At 30.9% G+C, this 18,948-nt stretch overlaps 2 protein-coding genes across 2 annotated transcripts in view; one reads left to right on the plus strand and one right to left on the minus strand.

The window, feature by feature from the left end:
• LOC139500339 (uncharacterized) overlaps positions 1–18,948 on the plus strand; it is a 52,220-nt gene that overhangs the window by 11,406 nt on the left and 21,866 nt on the right. The window contains exons 6-21 of the mRNA XM_071289080.1: positions 6,370–6,533; positions 7,200–7,361; positions 8,130–8,342; positions 8,919–8,961; positions 10,422–10,588; positions 11,113–11,286; positions 11,789–12,004; positions 12,306–12,348; positions 12,701–12,864; positions 13,571–13,726; positions 14,299–14,508; positions 15,129–15,171; positions 15,564–15,727; positions 16,284–16,457; positions 16,929–17,138; positions 17,795–17,837. Coding sequence (XP_071145181.1) covers positions 6,370–6,533; positions 7,200–7,361; positions 8,130–8,342; positions 8,919–8,961; positions 10,422–10,588; positions 11,113–11,286; positions 11,789–12,004; positions 12,306–12,348; positions 12,701–12,864; positions 13,571–13,726; positions 14,299–14,508; positions 15,129–15,171; positions 15,564–15,727; positions 16,284–16,457; positions 16,929–17,138; positions 17,795–17,837 — 2,346 coding nt within the window. The remainder of the gene's footprint in view (positions 1–6,369; positions 6,534–7,199; positions 7,362–8,129; positions 8,343–8,918; positions 8,962–10,421; positions 10,589–11,112; positions 11,287–11,788; positions 12,005–12,305; positions 12,349–12,700; positions 12,865–13,570; positions 13,727–14,298; positions 14,509–15,128; positions 15,172–15,563; positions 15,728–16,283; positions 16,458–16,928; positions 17,139–17,794; positions 17,838–18,948) is intronic.
• On the minus strand, positions 684–5,020 carry LOC139501286 (complement C1q and tumor necrosis factor-related protein 9-like). Its single transcript, XM_071290323.1, has 2 exons — positions 4,846–5,020; positions 684–1,167 (listed from the first exon to the last, which is right to left on the minus strand). Exons 1-2 carry the CDS (start codon positions 5,018–5,020, stop codon positions 749–751), a joined length of 594 nt encoding a protein of 197 aa, XP_071146424.1. The 3' UTR covers positions 684–748.

Consider the following 18,948-nt stretch of genomic DNA (forward strand, 5'->3'; position numbering starts at 1 on the left):
TATTCATAGCATCCCAAAATATTTTATAGATTCTTGCACAACACAGTTTGACCTCCAAAACTGTGTCTCATATTTTTCCTATTGTATTTCATTCTCTCATAAATCTTCAATGAAGTTTGCAACAGCAATTCATAAGAGATCACTAAATTCAATGTGGCATAAAATTTGTTCTATTGATGTTTTTGGAAATCTGAGACACAGTTTTGGAGGTCAAGCTGTGTTGTACAAGAATCTATAAAATATTTCGGGATGCTATGAAGAACAAAGAAGCTAAATTCATTCAAGTGTGGACATCACAATATAGCAACTAATTACATAATAATTGATTATGTAATAATTATGTCATAATAAAATTATCACAATTTGAAAGATTAATCTTTCTTCTTTCTTTTGGTACCTCATTTATAAAATATAAAGAAGGATGAAATGAATTACATCAGTTTAAAGTTGTCTGATTGGGAGTGAACAAATCTTTGTATTGTGCTACCTTAATTTAGTTGGCTTATTACTTTCTGGTTATTAATTACATGTAAAAACTAATATTTTTTGGCTCAAAATCGAATGTTCTAAATGAGATAAGTATTTTTCCGTCTCTTATTGTCAATGTTAATATTCTTTTTACTACATGTATTACTAATTTTATTGTAATTAAACTAGTATATAATATATTTTATGCTTTATTTTTACAATTAGAAACCATCCTCAATTGAAAGATAGCAATAACATTGTTTGAAGTTATGTCATTAGGTTAAAGTCTGTGAATCAAAATGCCCATAAATGAACTTTTACTGCCATGATATTCATTGAAGAAATTTTCACTGGTGACACCTTGTCCTGTTTCAATCCAAACATGATCACCTTCATTAACTCGGCAAATAACAAACTGAGAAGTTTGAATTCTTGTAGAATGTGTTCCTTGTAGGATTTGTCTAGCTTTTACAACATTATCAACCTTCAGTTCTGTATCAATAGTTTTCCCATTGTATGTGCGTATGGTCCAAGCCAACATGTAGACACCCGATACAGTTGATACAAACACACCAGTTCCTGAGTTGAAGTCTGCTCCTTCATCATACTGAATCTCATTGAATCTCACAATTGAATTTTTGTTCAGCACAGTATCAGATGCCAAAGTCGCATAGAACATTACATGTTCATCCTTCTTTCCTGAAAATAGCCAAACCACATTATTACTGTCATTATACAATCACCTTTGTGGTATTTAAATACCTATTACCTGACCAGTATAAAAAATTGTCAACACAATTTGTCCATTTAAATTGTACAATTTATACCTATTCCTGTCAGAACAGTAGATGTCTCCTTAAAACAATGACAAGTCTCATATACCATACCACATAGAAACAGTAGTAGTCTCCTAATAAAACCTAACAAGTCTCATATACCATACCACAAAGAACAGTAGATGTGTCCTATAGACAATAACTAGTCTCATATACCATACCACATTGAACAGAGGATGTCTCCTTATAGACAATTACTAGTCTCATGCATCATACCACATTATCTTTACTAATATAGATACTAAGAGTAGAAAAGGAAATGTTCTACTTGAATGGAACATTTATTCTGCCATACTGGATACTTGATATTTTATGCAAAACTGTATAATAACTATTCTAATTTTATTAACAACAAACTAATATACTAAGACACCATTGTATACACAGTATACTAGTTTCATATTCACAATCAATTCTAAATCTATTATACTGAATACATATGAAAATAATAATAAATGTATCATTGGGGCTTTCTAGGGGGCTACTCATTAAAACTTACAAAAATACTAATTAAAATAACCAAATCGAAAAACACTACCTAAATTAATTAAAAAATAAATTGCCTAAATTATGCAATTTTAAGAACCTGCAGTAGAGCCCTGACAGGTGAAAAATTTATTTTAGAACCGGACTGGTAGAGCCCAGACAGGTATAAATTTTAAAAATGAGAATACCTGCGGTAGATCCCAACAGGTACTTTTAGAACCTGAGTGGTAGAGCCCAGACAAGTATGAAAAATCTTCACTATTCCTTAAAGGTAAAATTTAAATGACTGATAGGTAGCTTGCTTTCCTCATGTTTCATGACCAATGTCCTGAATAGACTATTCTATTTAGATATGGGACTTTTTAAGCCATTTCTTTCTGTGTCTCTAAAAAGTCAAGATGGAAATATCAATCAGTGAATTTAGTTTATAAAAAAGTAGAATGTTTGCTTCATGGTGTTTTTGGGGAAAGACGGCTTCAAGCCGTCAATCCCCTATGGGGTTGACCAGAGTGACACTCCCTCACATCATTCATTTTGTTTTTATACATGTTATAGTGTGGGAAAACCCCCAACAAATCTTACTTAGATTGAAGAGAAGGAGACCCAGAAATGAATAGTTTGACTTTAAACACTTTTTTACACATTTCCCTTCTGTTTCTCACGAAATTATCGTATCTTGAACTCTCCTTTACACTATTTACGTTTATTTAACAATCCGGAAAAATTAGTATGACGAGATATTCTAAATATATCCAACCTACATTGTATTTTATAGTGACGTCATTCTTGGAAGAAGCAGGGATATCCTTCACCAGTTCACTGGTTATTTAAATCATTCTTAGAGATCGTGCACTAATCACAAATTTGTATTTGTTAAATCTAAACATAATATTGTTTACTGTAGATGATTTAAACATCAACATGCAATACTTTAATTTGTAGGTCAACAACTTTCAAAATAAACAAAGATCGTGGGGTTACATGACACAGGGGAAAGAAACAATTTTATTACTTTTTTCGGGTCTCACTAATTAGAGACAAGAAGCGTCAAAAAGCGACAAGAAGCGTCAAGAAGACTATTTAGCGACAAGAAAAACATATTCTTCTTGTCGCTTCTTGTCGCTAAAATTCTTTTTGTTGTTAATTAGTGAGACCACTTGTTTCTGTAAAAATTCTGAGAATCTTCCTCCAATTCAGGAGCACCTCAATTGATGAGTAATTATCCACTAAAATAAAAGTTAAAGTATTTAAACACTTCAAATGTGACATTTCATTGGATTAGCAGTCTTCTATTAAAACTAAATTTTTGTGTACCTACATAATCATTGTAATGGTAAAAAAAAAAAAAAAAAAATTTGCATTTTTATAGTTTTAACATATTTATATTTACAAATATTTCAAAATTATGATTTGGAAACAAGCTTCACACAGTTTACATCACTCATATTGTTTTTTTTATTAGTACCTGTTTCCCTGTGATGAGAGTTGTAACTAAGAACTTTAACAATGGAAATTTAAAACTGAATAGATTTTTCAGTCCACACTTTCTAAAGAAAAAACTTTAAAATCCAAGAGTACTGTCACAAAAAATGGAAAATGGCCCTAGCCTGCAGTTCAGTGGTACACAATCAAGATTTCCAAAAATATTGTAGTTGTTGTGAAATGACAGAATTCAGTTGAGTTTTAGATAATTAGCTATCAACTTTAATCAAATGTTTAGATTTAACAGATGCAGATCACTTCCATTGGTCCAAATTGAATCCTAAACTAAGGAAATGAAATTACATAAACAACAATTGATTTCAATATTGTCAACCTTTCTACATGTTCTAGCGGTTCTCTTTTTCATTCTTCATATGTAAACTATCAAAAGATACCCCCCCCCCCCCCTTTCCAAAAACATAATAAAATAGAAACAAGGGCCGTCTTTCCCCTCAGAGCTATTCAGCTCTTTGATTAATGTGGGATGTATTTTAAGTTTCTGATTCCTGATATGGAATTAAAGTGTTTGTGATATGGATTTTTTTGGATAGCCCATCCAATTGTGAATACTTATACAAGATGAATTATGTGTGGCTTGGTGTTTTCTAATGGGATATATTTTCATGTTATATTACGATTCCTGAAATTAAATAGTAGTGATGCTAAGTTTCATTTAATATTCAGGATCTACTTCAATTGGAATTACTGTTAAAAATTTATTTTCAATATATCAAAAAAAGTACAAATGGCTTAGTGAATAGAAATTTCAGTGCTTTATTCTTCATTATGAAAGTGGGATTTACCTACAATGATTTATTTGTGATTGTAAGCAAAATAAATAAATTTAAAATATATATCTTTATTAGAAAGAACAAATAGTGTATTAAATGTAAAATGTCAGGTAAATCTACAGGTAGTTAAATGACCACCTGTTGACAATAGCTCTCACAATACCTATTGTACAATTTAAATGGACAAATTGTATTGACAATTTTTTAAACTGGTCAGGCAATAGGTAATATACTACCGCAAAGGTTATTGGATAAGCACAGTAATATTAACAGTGAAATTTATGGAGTTAAAAAATAAGGAAATAAATACATAAACTAAATCACTACCCATCATTATTCCAACATTAAATGTGTTTGCATAGAAAGAACATAAAACTACAATTGGAAAAACAAATTATCCAAATTAAAGAACAAGATAACAAAATTAAACTTTCAAGCATTGTAACAACATTATTTTTTTAATAAACTCTTGAAAACTTAGGTAAATCTTGTAAATAGGAATCAATTCCAGCTTTCTCTATTTACAGCATGTTTTTTCAACTTTTCTCAGAGTATGTCACAAAATTTATTTAGGTTAGACAATCATTACAGGAAAATATATCTCTGCCATATGTGACAAAACCTGTGGAAAATAAATTGATGACTTGCAGAACACACTATACATGTTTATTCATTCTCATGCATGTATTTGTGAAGAAATACGACAAAGCTGAATTTTTTGGTATAATATTTCAATGAGACAGGGATAAAAACAAAAGATACATTGAAAAAGAAAAACTTACTTTTAGATAACTTTGTAACTTGATAGGTCAGATTTAAAATCCTCTGCTCCATGTTTTCCAATGAATTTTCCATCAAGTCCATTTTGCTATCAGTATCTGTGTTATTTCGAATAGATTTTGATGGTACAACTTGCAGTAAAACAAACATTAGACATAGCTTAAGAATAAAATCCATCCTTGTTCAAGCTTAGTTAAAACAAATATGAGAAAATTACTGAATTAAGTAAGTTAGATAGTAATATTTTAAACCAATTTGCAATAGTGTTTCCTCTTTAAGTATCACATTTTGCTTATTGGAAACTCCCAGTACTTTTAAAACTTTTATTTTTATGAAGGGAGGGGATTTTAAGGAAACATATTTTATAAGATGATGGAAGTGAAGTATTTTGTTATTCAAACTCAGGAAAACGCCTCAAGGAGTTAAGGTTTTCTTAAAATTTAGTGTTCTCGTGAGAAAAACTTCCTGGATCTGTCTGTTTATGAAACACCCTTTTCATTACATTTGATTTTTCAGAATATTACTCAAAAGTCTATTAAAGAATTATAGATTAGGTGTTACATGGTTAGAAATCTTACAAACAGCCTCTATATTGATATTTTGATTAGAATACATAAGAAAATAGACATTTACTATCGATTCTTGTCTTGACTGAGATGAAAGTTGACTACTGCAAGACATAGGAATCCTATATAACAATGTTTACTTTTTGTATAAGCTTTATATTAGAGAAGGTAGAAAATCTTTATGGCTTGTAAATAGCTATCAAAGGTACCAGGCTTATAATTTAATACGCCAGATGCGCATTTTGTCTACAAATGATATGAAGTTTTGGCACTGTGAGTTTTGGTCTGTAATACAATTTTCATGGTTTAGCGATTGCAGTACAGTTTTTATCAAGTGAATTTCTCACTTATTATTATTGAAAGGGTTTGAATTAATACTTTGACCTTATTTTCATGGATCTTGATAATGTTAACTTTATAAAATATCTGCTTGGTCTTAAAAACTATTAACATGAAATTTAATCATGATCAGAAATGCAGGTGCACATTTTACTGAAAAATGAGAAAACATTTTTCAAATGTAAAGGTCCTTCAGACTTTGATTTTTGTTTTTAGTTTAAATATTTATCTGATTTAACCTGTAATTATGCCTCCATCTTAAGCAACAGGGACATTATGTGTTTTCCATGACCTCTGTCTTTCCATCTGATCTTCTCATTTTTCATTTCCGCACTCTTACTCAAGTTTGCCTCATTCAATGTTATGAAACTGAAATACCATGCTAAGAAATAAAACTTGCAGACAGAATTCAAATTTTGGCAGTGGGTCATTTACTGTTCTAGAGTAATGCTCTATTTAACTTAAAAAGTTGCAAAGCTTGATCAGGGGCGTTAGTGTCCTCAGACACATTTTTCTTTATTTTTCTGATATTTCTTAGTACAATTCTTCCCGCAAAAAAACCTTAAATCAATGTTTGAATATATTTTTGCTGTAACTTATTAAAACATTTTGTATTTATAGTTTCTCTGTGGACGATCTGGTGAGCAGTGGAATGTATGTGGTCAACATGACGGTCAGTATCTGTTGGAGCAGCGGACAAGATTGTCAGTTTGTGTCACAAGTTTTCCAGAATACATTGTTACCTAAACATACATGTGATACACAGACGGATTTTGCTCATTCTGGTAACTATAGAGAAAGCAATTCTTTTCACATCATGGGTATTAAAGGTTGTTTAACACCTTCTATTAGTAGTACATAAGAAACTCTTGAATGTAAAAGTACTCATAAGTCATGAACATTTTTGTTTAGCTCGAAACAGAATTTCATCTTAAGTTGGGTTTTTTAACAAGCAGCAGGATTGCAATGAAAGAAATTAATATTGAATGTTGAACAGGAAATTTTTTTTCTAAACTTTTTGATTTGAAAACACTAGCCAGTTACTGTGTTATGGATCAAAAGCTATATGCTGACCTATAAATGTCTTAAATATTTCTGTTTAAGTGTTTAATGGTTTCTGTCTGATTGACAATTACCCATTGTCTGTATTTATTTGCATGCAATACAAGACAGTCCAGTTTTTTCTAAAGTGCAAGTTTAAAAAAAACAAGTTACTGATTTTTAAATACTCTAACCAGTTTTGTCATAACTTACTCTAAAGATTTAGATAGAGGTAAAGAATCAATAACAAAAATATATAATTTTTTTATCGCTTTCTCCATGAAGAAAAGGGGAGGGCTAAACAATCAAGTTCTTTTAAAGGGATCTAAAAAATCAGGATAAAGAAATGATTGATGACTTGTTTTCCTGATGCTAACATGAAATATATTGGTTTAATCTTTAAATTTTAGGATTTAGTTATAACAGCTGGCTTAATACAACTGGATATACAGATGCCACACCCCTGACAGGTGATGCCCTAGACGACCTTGAAGAAGTCCTTGACATTGTCAAGTTCTATGAACCTACTGGTTATACTGTAGTTAATGTCAGTAGTAATGGTTGGAATAATGGTAAGTGCATACACATGTTTTCATTGGAATATGGCATATATTAGAGTAAGGTTCCCTGAACAAATATATTAAAAGATTTTGAATTTATCAAGAGAACAGGTTTTTTTTTTCACACTCTTTACTCCACTTGAGTATTTCTTAATAAAACTATGGAAGACATTTGTGAGATGTCTTTATGCTGTTTATACAAGCGAGAGAAAGAAATAGGTAACTGTTCAGGCCCATTAACATATTTGATTGTATGATTGAAAAGCTTTTATAATAGATTTTACAGTGCTTCGATTTTCTCTGAATCGTTTAGATATAATATTAGAATATAAGTTAACATCCAAATTTAATTTTCTTGTTATTAAGAAATAAAAGATTTTTTTTTCTGAATAGAAAAAAGAAAGATAGATGTCACCTATTAGCAAAATAAACACCTTATCGCTATTTGTCTGCCATTACTGGACATTACAAAAGTTTCAGTAAAACTTTGACATCATAATAGAACATATCTGACGCCACAATGGAAAGTTATTGTTGTATGACGTTAAAGTATAAGCCTTTCAGATTTCCAAAAAGCTATAAGGTGTATTGCAACAGATCAACTCTTTTTGAATTATTCCTGTTGAGAAGCTGGTTGTTGTTAGAATAAAAATTGTTTCAGTAACTGTTGTCCTTTTAGCATAATGAGGGAAAAGTCTTCTGATTGTAGTCATAAGTGATTATATTCAAACAGTGAAATGAAAAATAGTTAAAATCCATGATATTATTTCATAATTTCAGAATGTGCATTGGGCATGGTAGAGTTACCCGACATTTCTCCTGCAGCTAATTGTACTCTTCAGCCACATTGTACTGCAGTAGACTGCAGTGTGTTCTCACCAAGACTTGGCAGGAGTTTCCATGCTGCTGTAGATATTGACCCCTGTCATGCTCGTATGATGGTACAGATAGAAAAAATGAACTTCAATGTTGGACTACTGGAAAAACAATATGGTAAGAATTTAGGTGAAAAAGAACTTAATCACAGAATAGAACCAAAAATTAGTCCCATTCATTTCAGCTGACAGAGAATGACTTAAAAACAGTTACATGTTCAAATGACCCTCTTTTAGGAAAAGATAAACCTTGAACAATTACTGTTCATCTAATAAATTTTACCTTCTAAATGTATTTGTTAAAATTGATACTATTACACAAAAATTACAAATTTAATGGATTACTAATGAAACTCTTTCATTAGGAATCCATTAAATTTGTAATTTTTGTATAATGGTATCAATTGGGATGTAAGTCTAACTCAAATTTTATGAGGTATAGTCTTGGAAAATTAGATTTACTAAGTCTAATGTCTGTACCTGCAACAAGTTTAGCTAGAAGTAAATAATACCTGCAGTTAGTCCTACTGATTTTTATCTAGAAAATGCAGCCTAAAATTACTGTCATGTAATATGTCTCCTGCTGAAACATTAAATATTGCAATAGATGCTTAAGCTATATAAGTGTATTAAAGTTAAAGTGTTTTGTTATGACATGGTTCTGATAAGCACTTTATGTTTAATTATATTTTAGGAGATTTGTGGCAAGTTTGGCTGATAGGAATTGTTAGAATTGAGTAAGTTGTCATTTTTACTAAATTTTTGTAATAATTTTACAATGTGTAACATCTAATTTTTTAATGAAGATATCTTGAGGATTGTATTAAATTCTTGTCAATTTATGACATAAATACAAGCAAACATTTAACCCTCTTTGTGAAAATTAGATTTTTTTTCTGTACACTTACATGCTTCCGTAATCAATTAAAACTATGAACAAAGAATCCTAAAAAAAATCGTTTTAGCTAGTCTATATCTATACTATTAAACGAGAAGACCTCATTTTTGGTGTCGCTTCTCTTCTTTCCAGAATAAATTAATCAACACGCCTCTGTGTCCTATAGGTACAGTGCATAGTCGCATTTGTCATCCATTCATATGATTATTCAGATTGAGTTATTTTAGGAGAAAAACGAGAAAAAAGGCATCCGGATATTGTCCCGTCATTGTACGAAATTTTAAGTCAGACTAGACTTCCGGTTTGCGTTTTTCTGCATACTTTGAACATACATACGAATAAAGTGTATTTTCAGAATTTTATCTGCTATCATTTTCAAGTTTACTATCCACGGCGGTCACAGAGTTTATGAAATAGAGAGGGTCTGTATACTATATCAATGATCACCATGGATCGATTAGTAAACTTAGAATTGAAAGTAAATACGCTTTATTTATATAGTAATGAATGTTCATAATATACAGATAAGCGCTAAAATTATTCATGTGAACTTTTGATACTTTTTCTGAAATTCTCCAGTCATTAAATCTTTTACAAAATTCATTGATTACATAAAAAAAAAGAAGATGTGGTATGATTGCCATGTTAAGACAACTCTCCACAAGAGACCAAAATGACACAGATATTTTAAAACAACTATAGGTCACCGTACAGCCTTCAACAAAGAGCAAAGCCCATACCGCATACTCAGCTTCAAAAGGCCCGAAATGACAATGTAAAACAATGCAAACGAGAAAACTAGCGGCCTTATGTATGTACAAAAAATTAACAAAAAAAAACCAAATATGTAACACATAAACAAACGACAACCACTGAATTACAGGCTCCTTACTTAAAATAAATGTTCATAACATACTAAATGTATGTTCATATTGAAATTGATAGAAAATAAAAAATTGGGAACTTTGGAAATAAAGGTAGAGGGTAAAAAACCATTTTCCTGTCCCCAATAACCTATGACTTATGATACTTTTGCTGAAATTCTCCAGTCATTCTGTATTTTACAAAATTCTTCCAACAACACTTTACATACTTTAAACTACCCTCTGAATGCCTGCGATTTCACGGGTGTGTTCTAGTAAGTATTTAAACTGAAATCCTCAATTACACAAATTATGCAATGTCATCATCATACTATCAACATGTAGTCCTCTGACAAATGATTTCATCAATACAAAATTCTTGGCTTTGGATGAAAACATATACAATGTATAATTAATTTTTTAAAAACAATTTTAGTTTCATCATCAATAATTTACCAAGTGAGAACCTGTACTTGGTGAACATGAACTTGAGTGTATGTTTCGAGTCGTCAGGAGCATGTGAAGTTGGACCTGTGAACATTTTTGTCAACACTTTACTACACAAGAAAATTTGTGACTTCTCCAGTGATTTTGTTGTAACAGGTATGCAGGGAAATATACTTTATAGTACAGTATAAACATTTAATGTGTTAACCAAGTTTCTTGCAAGTGGTCATTTATTATTTTTAAAAGGACAAAACGAAATTGAAACTAAACCTCAGATGAAACTTGGAATGGCGAGAAAGTTCTCTAAAATTAAATTGTCAGTGTTTTATCTGAATATTTCAAAGATAATTTTAAATAACTCGTTGTTTAGATTAAGAATTGGAAGAAAGGTTAACATTATATAAATAACATTTAGCTGAGAGGGTGATAGAGCAGATTGTAACCCCGAGAAAACATTGTCAACCGCGGCGAAGCAAAATTTATAAATCATATTTTTCTGTTCATCACAATTCTGTGTCTACAGTTTGTTTTACAATAGTTAAATTGTTCCTGTTAACGTAATGTGGTAGTATCATGTTGTACACTCATTATTGTTAGAGGAAATAAAGTCCATGTAGAAAGTCACTAACGTGATATCATTAGGTAAATCATGTGCAATTACATCCATTGTTATTTTTTAGGATTCTCCTTAGAGGCAATGATACAGACTTATCAATTAACTGAAGTGACCACACTTCCAAGCTACTTTGTACAGCAGGTTTTGAATACAGCCAGTGTGTCACAATATCTACTGGAGCAGTCATGTAACAGACTGACTTCACCATTTGGTACCACTTACGATGGATGGATGAAAGGTATATATTGATAGTTGTCAAAAAAAGGAGTTTGCATAGGCAGATTTAAGGAGGCCACCACTTTTTTAGCTTTATAATGATAAATGCATGTGTTTTACTCCAAGCGTTTGCTTGTCAGGGGGCCTTTTCTTGATGCAAACTACTTTTCAATAACAAAAAAAGAATATTTCTATAATTTTATTGCTATTTTTTTTCATTAATAGATAAACACATATATATTAAAAAGATACTGCAAATGAAAAAAAGAGTAAAAATAAGTTTTATGTTCAATTAGTCATTTCAGCCACTCAGGAATTATGAGTAATATTTCAAAATTGACTTGTACATCAAAATTTTGTGATTGGTCAACAGCTTTTAAAACAATGTGTATGTAGTCAATGAGGTAACTTTATTTTCAATTTGATGTATGATCATAGAAATCACCCATAATCCTAGATTCTTAAACAGAAAATTGAATACATCGAGACTATGGATTATAAATTCTGATTTCTATTGTTAACAGGTTGTACTACTCAGTCCCTGACACTGGAATATATCAAACCAACAGAGACAACCTGTTATACGTTACCAGATTGTACAGGGTTCCAGTGTTGTGTAGATGCCTCTGTCATTGGAAGGTCATTCTTGTACAAAATATCTGTTGATGCTTGTAAATACAAATTGACTGTCGCCATTGAAGGTCTGGAATATGAACAGAATCTTTTGACTTACAAGTTTGGTAAGTTAGATAAATTAGGAATACAATTGATGAATCATTGCATGAATAATAAAATAAACAAAATGATATGCAAATTGATTAGCAAAAAGAGAAAGACGAAATATTTTTCAGTTACCGGTACTCAGGAATTTTTCTAAAACTTTTTGTCTGAACATACAATCTTTGCAAAACAAGGTATTTATAGAGATTAGTTTTTGAATTAATAATGCTATAGTCCATTAATAATCGCAGTTTCTTTTTCAGTGAATTAAACAAATGATATCTCCTGTATATATAAAAGATGTTTCTTGATATATTTCAGGTACACAAGATAAGTTCTACATAAATGGTGTCTTCAAAATGGAGTAAGTTAACATTTTTTTGTAAAAACATCATATTCTGCCAAAAGAAATGAGCTTTGTCATAACATGAAATCTTTGAATTCGTTAAGAAAGTTTGTGTTTCTGATGCTATCTGATTGGCTGTTGAATCAGAATGTGAAATCATGCTAGATGAAGATATATGTTTAAAGATTAAAGATATGAAATTTTAATGAAGGGAACATTTTTTTTATATAAAAGTAATCCAGAAGAATTACTTTCAAGTTTAAACTTTTAGAGAATTATCACCAGGGCTGTTTGAAATACATAGCAAAATATGATACTAGAAAAAGGAATGAAAGAGTGTGGATATAAAATAAGATTATGTACATTTCAGCTACCAGATAGAGGAATTACCAATTGATGGTTCCTTCTTGTTGACAGTAACACTGAGTGTATGTTTAGAGGCCAATGCTGATTGCACTGTACAGAGAGTAGTAGCTAGTAGTCTCAAGATAGACAAACCTACATGTACATCCACTGGACAGTTTGCCATTCCAGGTAACTTAATAATTTATAGCGTGTAAACTTGAATGGATTCTGTTCGTTTTTAAAATCAGAAAGAGCAAATTGTGGAATTAATAAAAAGACATTACTTTCAGTTTTGGTTGAATTTTTAAAAAGTTTTCTGGTAAATTGCTTTTAATTTTCCACTTCAATGAATAGTTGCAGGTAGTCTAAAGTTTAACCAGCTTATGGGTTTGATAGTTACTGAAAACCACAAGTGCAAAAATAATGCCAATATACTTTGTCAAGAAATTTATCAAACTTAGAATTTTTAGAAAAAATTGCCAAAAAAGCCACTAGAAATTACTAAGCATGAAAAAATGTTTCTGCAAAAATAAGTAGGTTTACAATATACAATGTACCACAGTCAATATGCAAAAAGTAAAATAATAAAAATATCAAACTCTAAAGGGAAATTCAAAACAGGAAGTCCTTTATAAAATGTCAATATCAATAGCAAAAGCAAATTTACCAAATGGTAAACAGCTGTCATATTCCTGATTTGGTACAGGGATTTCCTAATGTAGAAAATGGTTGCTTAAACCTGGTTTTCTAGCTAGCTAAACTTCTGCAAGTTACACTGTACTAAAGCATAAATGATTTAAATACTTGCCCCAAATTGAAGGTCATATGATGACCTTTTGATATAGAATTTCGGTTAAGTTGTGTCATCATCTCTTTATGAAAATTATATTTGCAGGATTTTCAGTGACAGATTGGAAGGCTAGTAAAGGATTGGGTACATTTGATGAACTACCAGAATATGCTGCTTCTCTCCTTATGAGTGATATGAAGATAGCCAAGTATATGAAGGATCCACAATGTACCATTGCAGCACCAGGATGGCAATCTGGAGGTAATGACAATAGGATGAAGAACAGCAATTGTAACTTTTTTTATCCTGGATATGTTCCATGTATTGTATTTTCTAATTAATAATAAAATTGAGAACGGAAATTGGGAATGTGTCAAAGAGACAACAACCTGACCAGCGAGCAGAAAAAAACACAGCAAGATAATCCCACACCTAGAGGCATGCTTTATCTGGCCCCTAAACAAAAATGTGTAATAGTTCAGTGATAATGGACGTCATACTAAACTCCGAAATATATTTATGAAATAGAATTTAAAAATCTTACAAGACTAATAAAGGCCTGACTTGGGACAGGCTAAAAATTGTGGCAGGGTTAAACATGTTTTGTGAGATCTCAACCCTCCCTCTATACCTCTAGCTAGTGTAGAAAAACAAACACACAGCAATATGTAAAGTAAAACTAAAGTTTAAAAGTATGCCAAGTCTTTTCATTGAGATGCTACATTGCACCTCAGGAAATAAATCATTTTGGCATTTCACATCTCAAATGAAGGTTACTGAATATTAAAACTAGACAGTATTAGCTATATCTTGTTTTTAAATTTTTGTTACAGGTTGTCCATTGACTGTCGACAAGCCAATGCTCCATGACAATGTAACATGCCAAGTGACCAGTAGTTGTACTGGTGTCAAGTGTTGTGTGTACACAGAGGAATTGAATCGTAACATTGATGTGCACCTTCTACTGAACCCATGTGACCAAAGTTTGTCTCTCACCATTGATTATTTGGAGTACAACAGAAGTTTGTTTGACTTTGACTTTGGTAAGTTAAATCAGTTTCCAAATGGAAATAAAAAACTTTGTCAAAAAACATCTACATACATTAAATAAAATATTTTTTTCTGTAGAAAATTCTTTAATTTGTCCACATTTTGTTTAATTGGTTGCTTTCAGGGAGCAATTCGCCGACATATTTTCCGTATGCAAAGTGACCTTAGCGTGAACCTTCTCGTAAAAATCCAGTGATCGCAATACGCATGGATCTGTCACTGAAATAAACTGTTATCTGATTGTACATGTTAAACACGTGCTCAATATCCATCCTTCTTTGTTGATTGTTTTCAAACTGGTGACAATTGTTAAAATTAGGCTTCAAAACACAAACTTTAATAACCTGCCATATTTTAACAACCACACTGACCGATTGAAAATAAATTGACGATTACACGAAGTTTATGCGAAAAAAATTATAAAATCATGCACAGAAGACTAAGTTTATGATAGATGTATGCATTGGGGCAAGAATTGAATTAACATTATTTTTTACCTGTCTCTTTTTTCATATGACTTTAAGTGTAAATTGAAGTGTTTCCAGTAAAAAATGAATGTATTTTAAAATAAATCTTGTTTGTGTGGTCTATATAATGTTTTAATCTTTTACAGGAAGTTTACAGAAGTTCTACATGGAAAATGTTGTAAGAGTAGAGTGAGTATGATGATAAGAAATAAAAAAAAATTAAAAAGAAATTACTTCTTATAACCTAAGTGACTTTTGGATTTCTATATCAAAATAACTAGCATATATAAACACAGACTTCAAATAGAATTCTGTAATTGTTAAAAAGAGAAATATTTTAATCAGACCTTTTCTCTAAAGTCATATTTGATGCATATTAAAAATGTCCTCATATCCCAATGCAAGATTTCCTACAGAGCCAATTTACTAACTATGTATTAGATGCCTATTAAATATTAAACAACTTCAATATAACATGCACTTTTGTTTCAGTTCTTTTCTTGCGACAATAGTAATGTTATTTTAAGATATATTATGACTTTGTAGCTTGCCATAGTTCATATTATCAAACAATATTTCAGTTACATGATATATGATCTGACCAATGAATTCCAGTACCTTGTTGACATGAATATCAGTATTTGCTACGAGTCATCAGCACCATGTGAATTAGAATCAATGATTTTCCATAGTTCTGTTTTGCATAAAAAGCCGTGTCAATGGAAAACAGGCTTCAGAGATCCAAGTAAGTGAATATTACTCATTTCTAGGATCTGATTGGTTCTCTTCCTGAACATTCATAAAATATTTGCCACTGGACCTTAATCAACCAGCAATTGTCATCTAGGAATTGTCAAATGTTGTATTTATCTGATTTCATGAATTAAAAGAGATGTGGAAAATAGGTGAACGATTTTGAAACTTTAATAAAGATATTATTAAACTATAGGACATCTAGAGATAAACATGCCTTCTTTTTCAATATTTAAAAGATGTCTACAAAATATGTCTTCAAGTCTTGTATATTTTATTTGTTACATGATTATGAATGTAAAAAAATGTCAAGAAATATAATGTTCTGCCTGCATATCTGTGATATATTATAATTGTTTCAAAATATTATTTCAAATCATCATGTAGTTTGCATATTGGACTTGTTTATAGTTTTAATGCTGGCCAAAAGAGAAAAGGAATTATAGTAAATAAGGAAATATAGATTTTTTTTCTGATTGAGAAGCAAAGTTGACTGATTTCAAGAAATTAAACCCAAATATTTGGAATCTATAATGACTATTTTACAGATTTCTCTGAGTCTGGGTGGAGAAATGAGATGAACATTACATCTGATGCCCAGCTGTTCCCTGTAGACATAGCCAGACTGACAGAGGCTCTATATGTTGGACCTTATCAGGAAGATACACCGTGTCAAGGATACAATTCACCATACACAGGAGCTATCAATGGATGGAAAGATGGTAGGTTTTATGCATAAAATTATGTGTTTTTGTCTCCACTGCAGTACATGACAGAATTAAGACTTTGTGCATGAACATCAACAATCGTTAAAGTTTGTGATTGAATGACATATCCCTGTTTTACCATATAGTTTTTTTTAAGAAAATAGTGGTTTTTAAATTTTTGGTAATGTAAATGTACTTAGATTTATTGATTGTTTTACACCAGCTTTAGCACTATTGTCAATTTTGTGGTACCGTAGTAAGATTTTATTGGTGGAGGAAAATGGAGTGCCAGAGAGAACTTCCAACCACAGTTAAACAAATAAACAAATAAGCAGTACAGAGTTGCATGTTCCATTGAAATGTCAACTCAACAAGCTCATTTTCAAGATTGTTTGTTGCCTGATGGTAACCCTATTCTGCAGCAGATTGGCTTAAATGTTAAAAGTTTGATAAGATTCAATGATAAACATACTTTCTACATTACAGAATGTTCAGCCTCTAACTTGGAGGACTTACCATCTGATATAATGAAGTGTTACATACCTGCCACTTGTAGTTTTATCAGATGTTGTCATGAAGTTGGCCTCCTGGGTACACCAATGGAAACAGAGCTTGGAATTGACTCGTGTAACTTTGAACTGTCTGTCAGGATTGAAAAACTTGAGTTCAAAGTTCCCTTCTATGACTACCAGTGGGGTAAGTTCTAGTTTGGGATCAGTTTTTTTAACATTAATATTTCAATAATTCTTTTCATTTTTATTTTATTTTTGTATTGGGAAAGGTGAATGTTATGAAAAGTAGATAATCAAATATTTTCTATTGTGTACTACAAATTAGAAATATGAATTAGGAAATTCAGGCTATCTCCTGTAGTGATATTTACATGAAAAGTATGTTACTGCATATAAGAGAGAGACAAAAGATACCAGAGGGACATTCAAACTCGTGAACTCGAAAATAAACTAACAACGCCTGGCTAAAAAAGAAAAAAAAAACATCAGACAAACAATTAGTACAAACAACATAGAAAACTAAATACTAAGCAACACAAACCCCACCAAAAACTGGGGGTGAAGTCATGTGCTCTGGAAGGGTAAACAGATCCTGCTCCACATGTGGCACCTTAATACCATTTTATAAATTAATCATTAATGGAAATGGAATATAAGCTTATTTTTTCAGGACCCTATTCTTTCTAATGAAATTGTTATTTCAGGGGTTTTTCCTTCTTATAGTAAACTTGTTCTTTCTTCTTTATATTAATTGTAAGATTTTGAAATTTGATATTGAAGATATATATATATCTGGCTGAATCAAACAGTAAAACTAACAATGTCTTCCTCAATTTACAGGAGTTGTACAAAGTATGGACTTGTTTGGTTTGTTGACTATGGAGTAAGTATTGACTTATTTTTGTTCACTAAATGCAGTAAAGCATAATTAAAAAAGTAAGACTGAGTATAATCATTTGACCATCATACAATCGTTAAAGCCCCTAGGGTAGGATATAGAAATATGCTCAAAGAGTTCCATGCAATATTTCTTTCATAAGACCCTTCTGTTTTATAATTGCAAAATTATGAGTTGATTTATAAAATGCTATTTTTTTCTCTTTTTATATGTTGCAGTAGATGTTCAATTGTGATATTTAAGTAATCACATAAAATCAAAAGACATCAAGAGACCAACAAACACTCATCTAATAAACAACATACTTTGCACTAAATTGTTCTGAGTCTTAAAAAATTGTAAATAATATTAACATATTATATAGGATCTGTCATTCCAATCAATTTCTCTATAAAACAAACACATGTACACTCACATATAAATAAAGACAATGATGTATGTGGCAGAGTTAGACTAGTTTTGCTTCAGCAGTTAAGGCAGTTAACCCTCCAATTGATCTTGACCAGTGAAATAACAAAAATCAAATGATTAATGATACTTTCTTGATAGACAGTGATAACACAAGTGAATATATATATAATAAAATAGATACTTTTACCTACAGCTTTGTCATAGAGAATATATATGAAGCCAGACAGTTTTTCTATGAATCGACATTATCCTATATATATTTTTTTCTTACAGCTTTAGCATAGAGAATCAATATGACGCCAGACAGTTCTTGGTTTCTATGAATCGACATTATCCTATATATATCTTTTTCTTACAGCTTTGTCATAGAGAATCTATACCAGTCCAGACAGTTCTTGGTTTCTATGAATCGTCATTATCCTATATATATCTTTTTCTTGCAGCTTTAGCATAGAGAATCTATATGAGTCCAGACAGTTCTTGGTTTCTATGAATCGTCATTATCCTATATATATCTTTTTCTTACAGCTTTAGCATAGAGAATCTATACGAGTCCAGACAGTTCTTGGTTTTCTATGAATCGTCATTATCCTTACATATATCTTTTTCTTACAGCTTTAGCATAAAGAATCTATACGAGTCCAGACAGTTCTTGGTTTCTATGAATCGACATTAGTCAGTCAGG

This window comes from Mytilus edulis, chromosome 13 (genome assembly GCF_963676685.1).
Source record: "Mytilus edulis chromosome 13, xbMytEdul2.2, whole genome shotgun sequence".
In the NCBI taxonomy this organism is placed as follows: domain Eukaryota; kingdom Metazoa; phylum Mollusca; class Bivalvia; order Mytilida; family Mytilidae; genus Mytilus; species Mytilus edulis.

Excerpts from the sequence above, each read along its gene's own strand:
- LOC139501286 (XM_071290323.1), bottom strand. The coding sequence starts at position 5,020 with ATGGATTTTATTCTTAAGCTATGTCTAATGTTTGTTTTACTGCAAGTT. Across the intron at positions 1,168-4,845 it reads AGTTACAAAGTTATCTAAAA|GAAAGAAGGATGAACATGTA; the intron begins GTAAGTTTTTCT and ends GGCTATTTTCAG.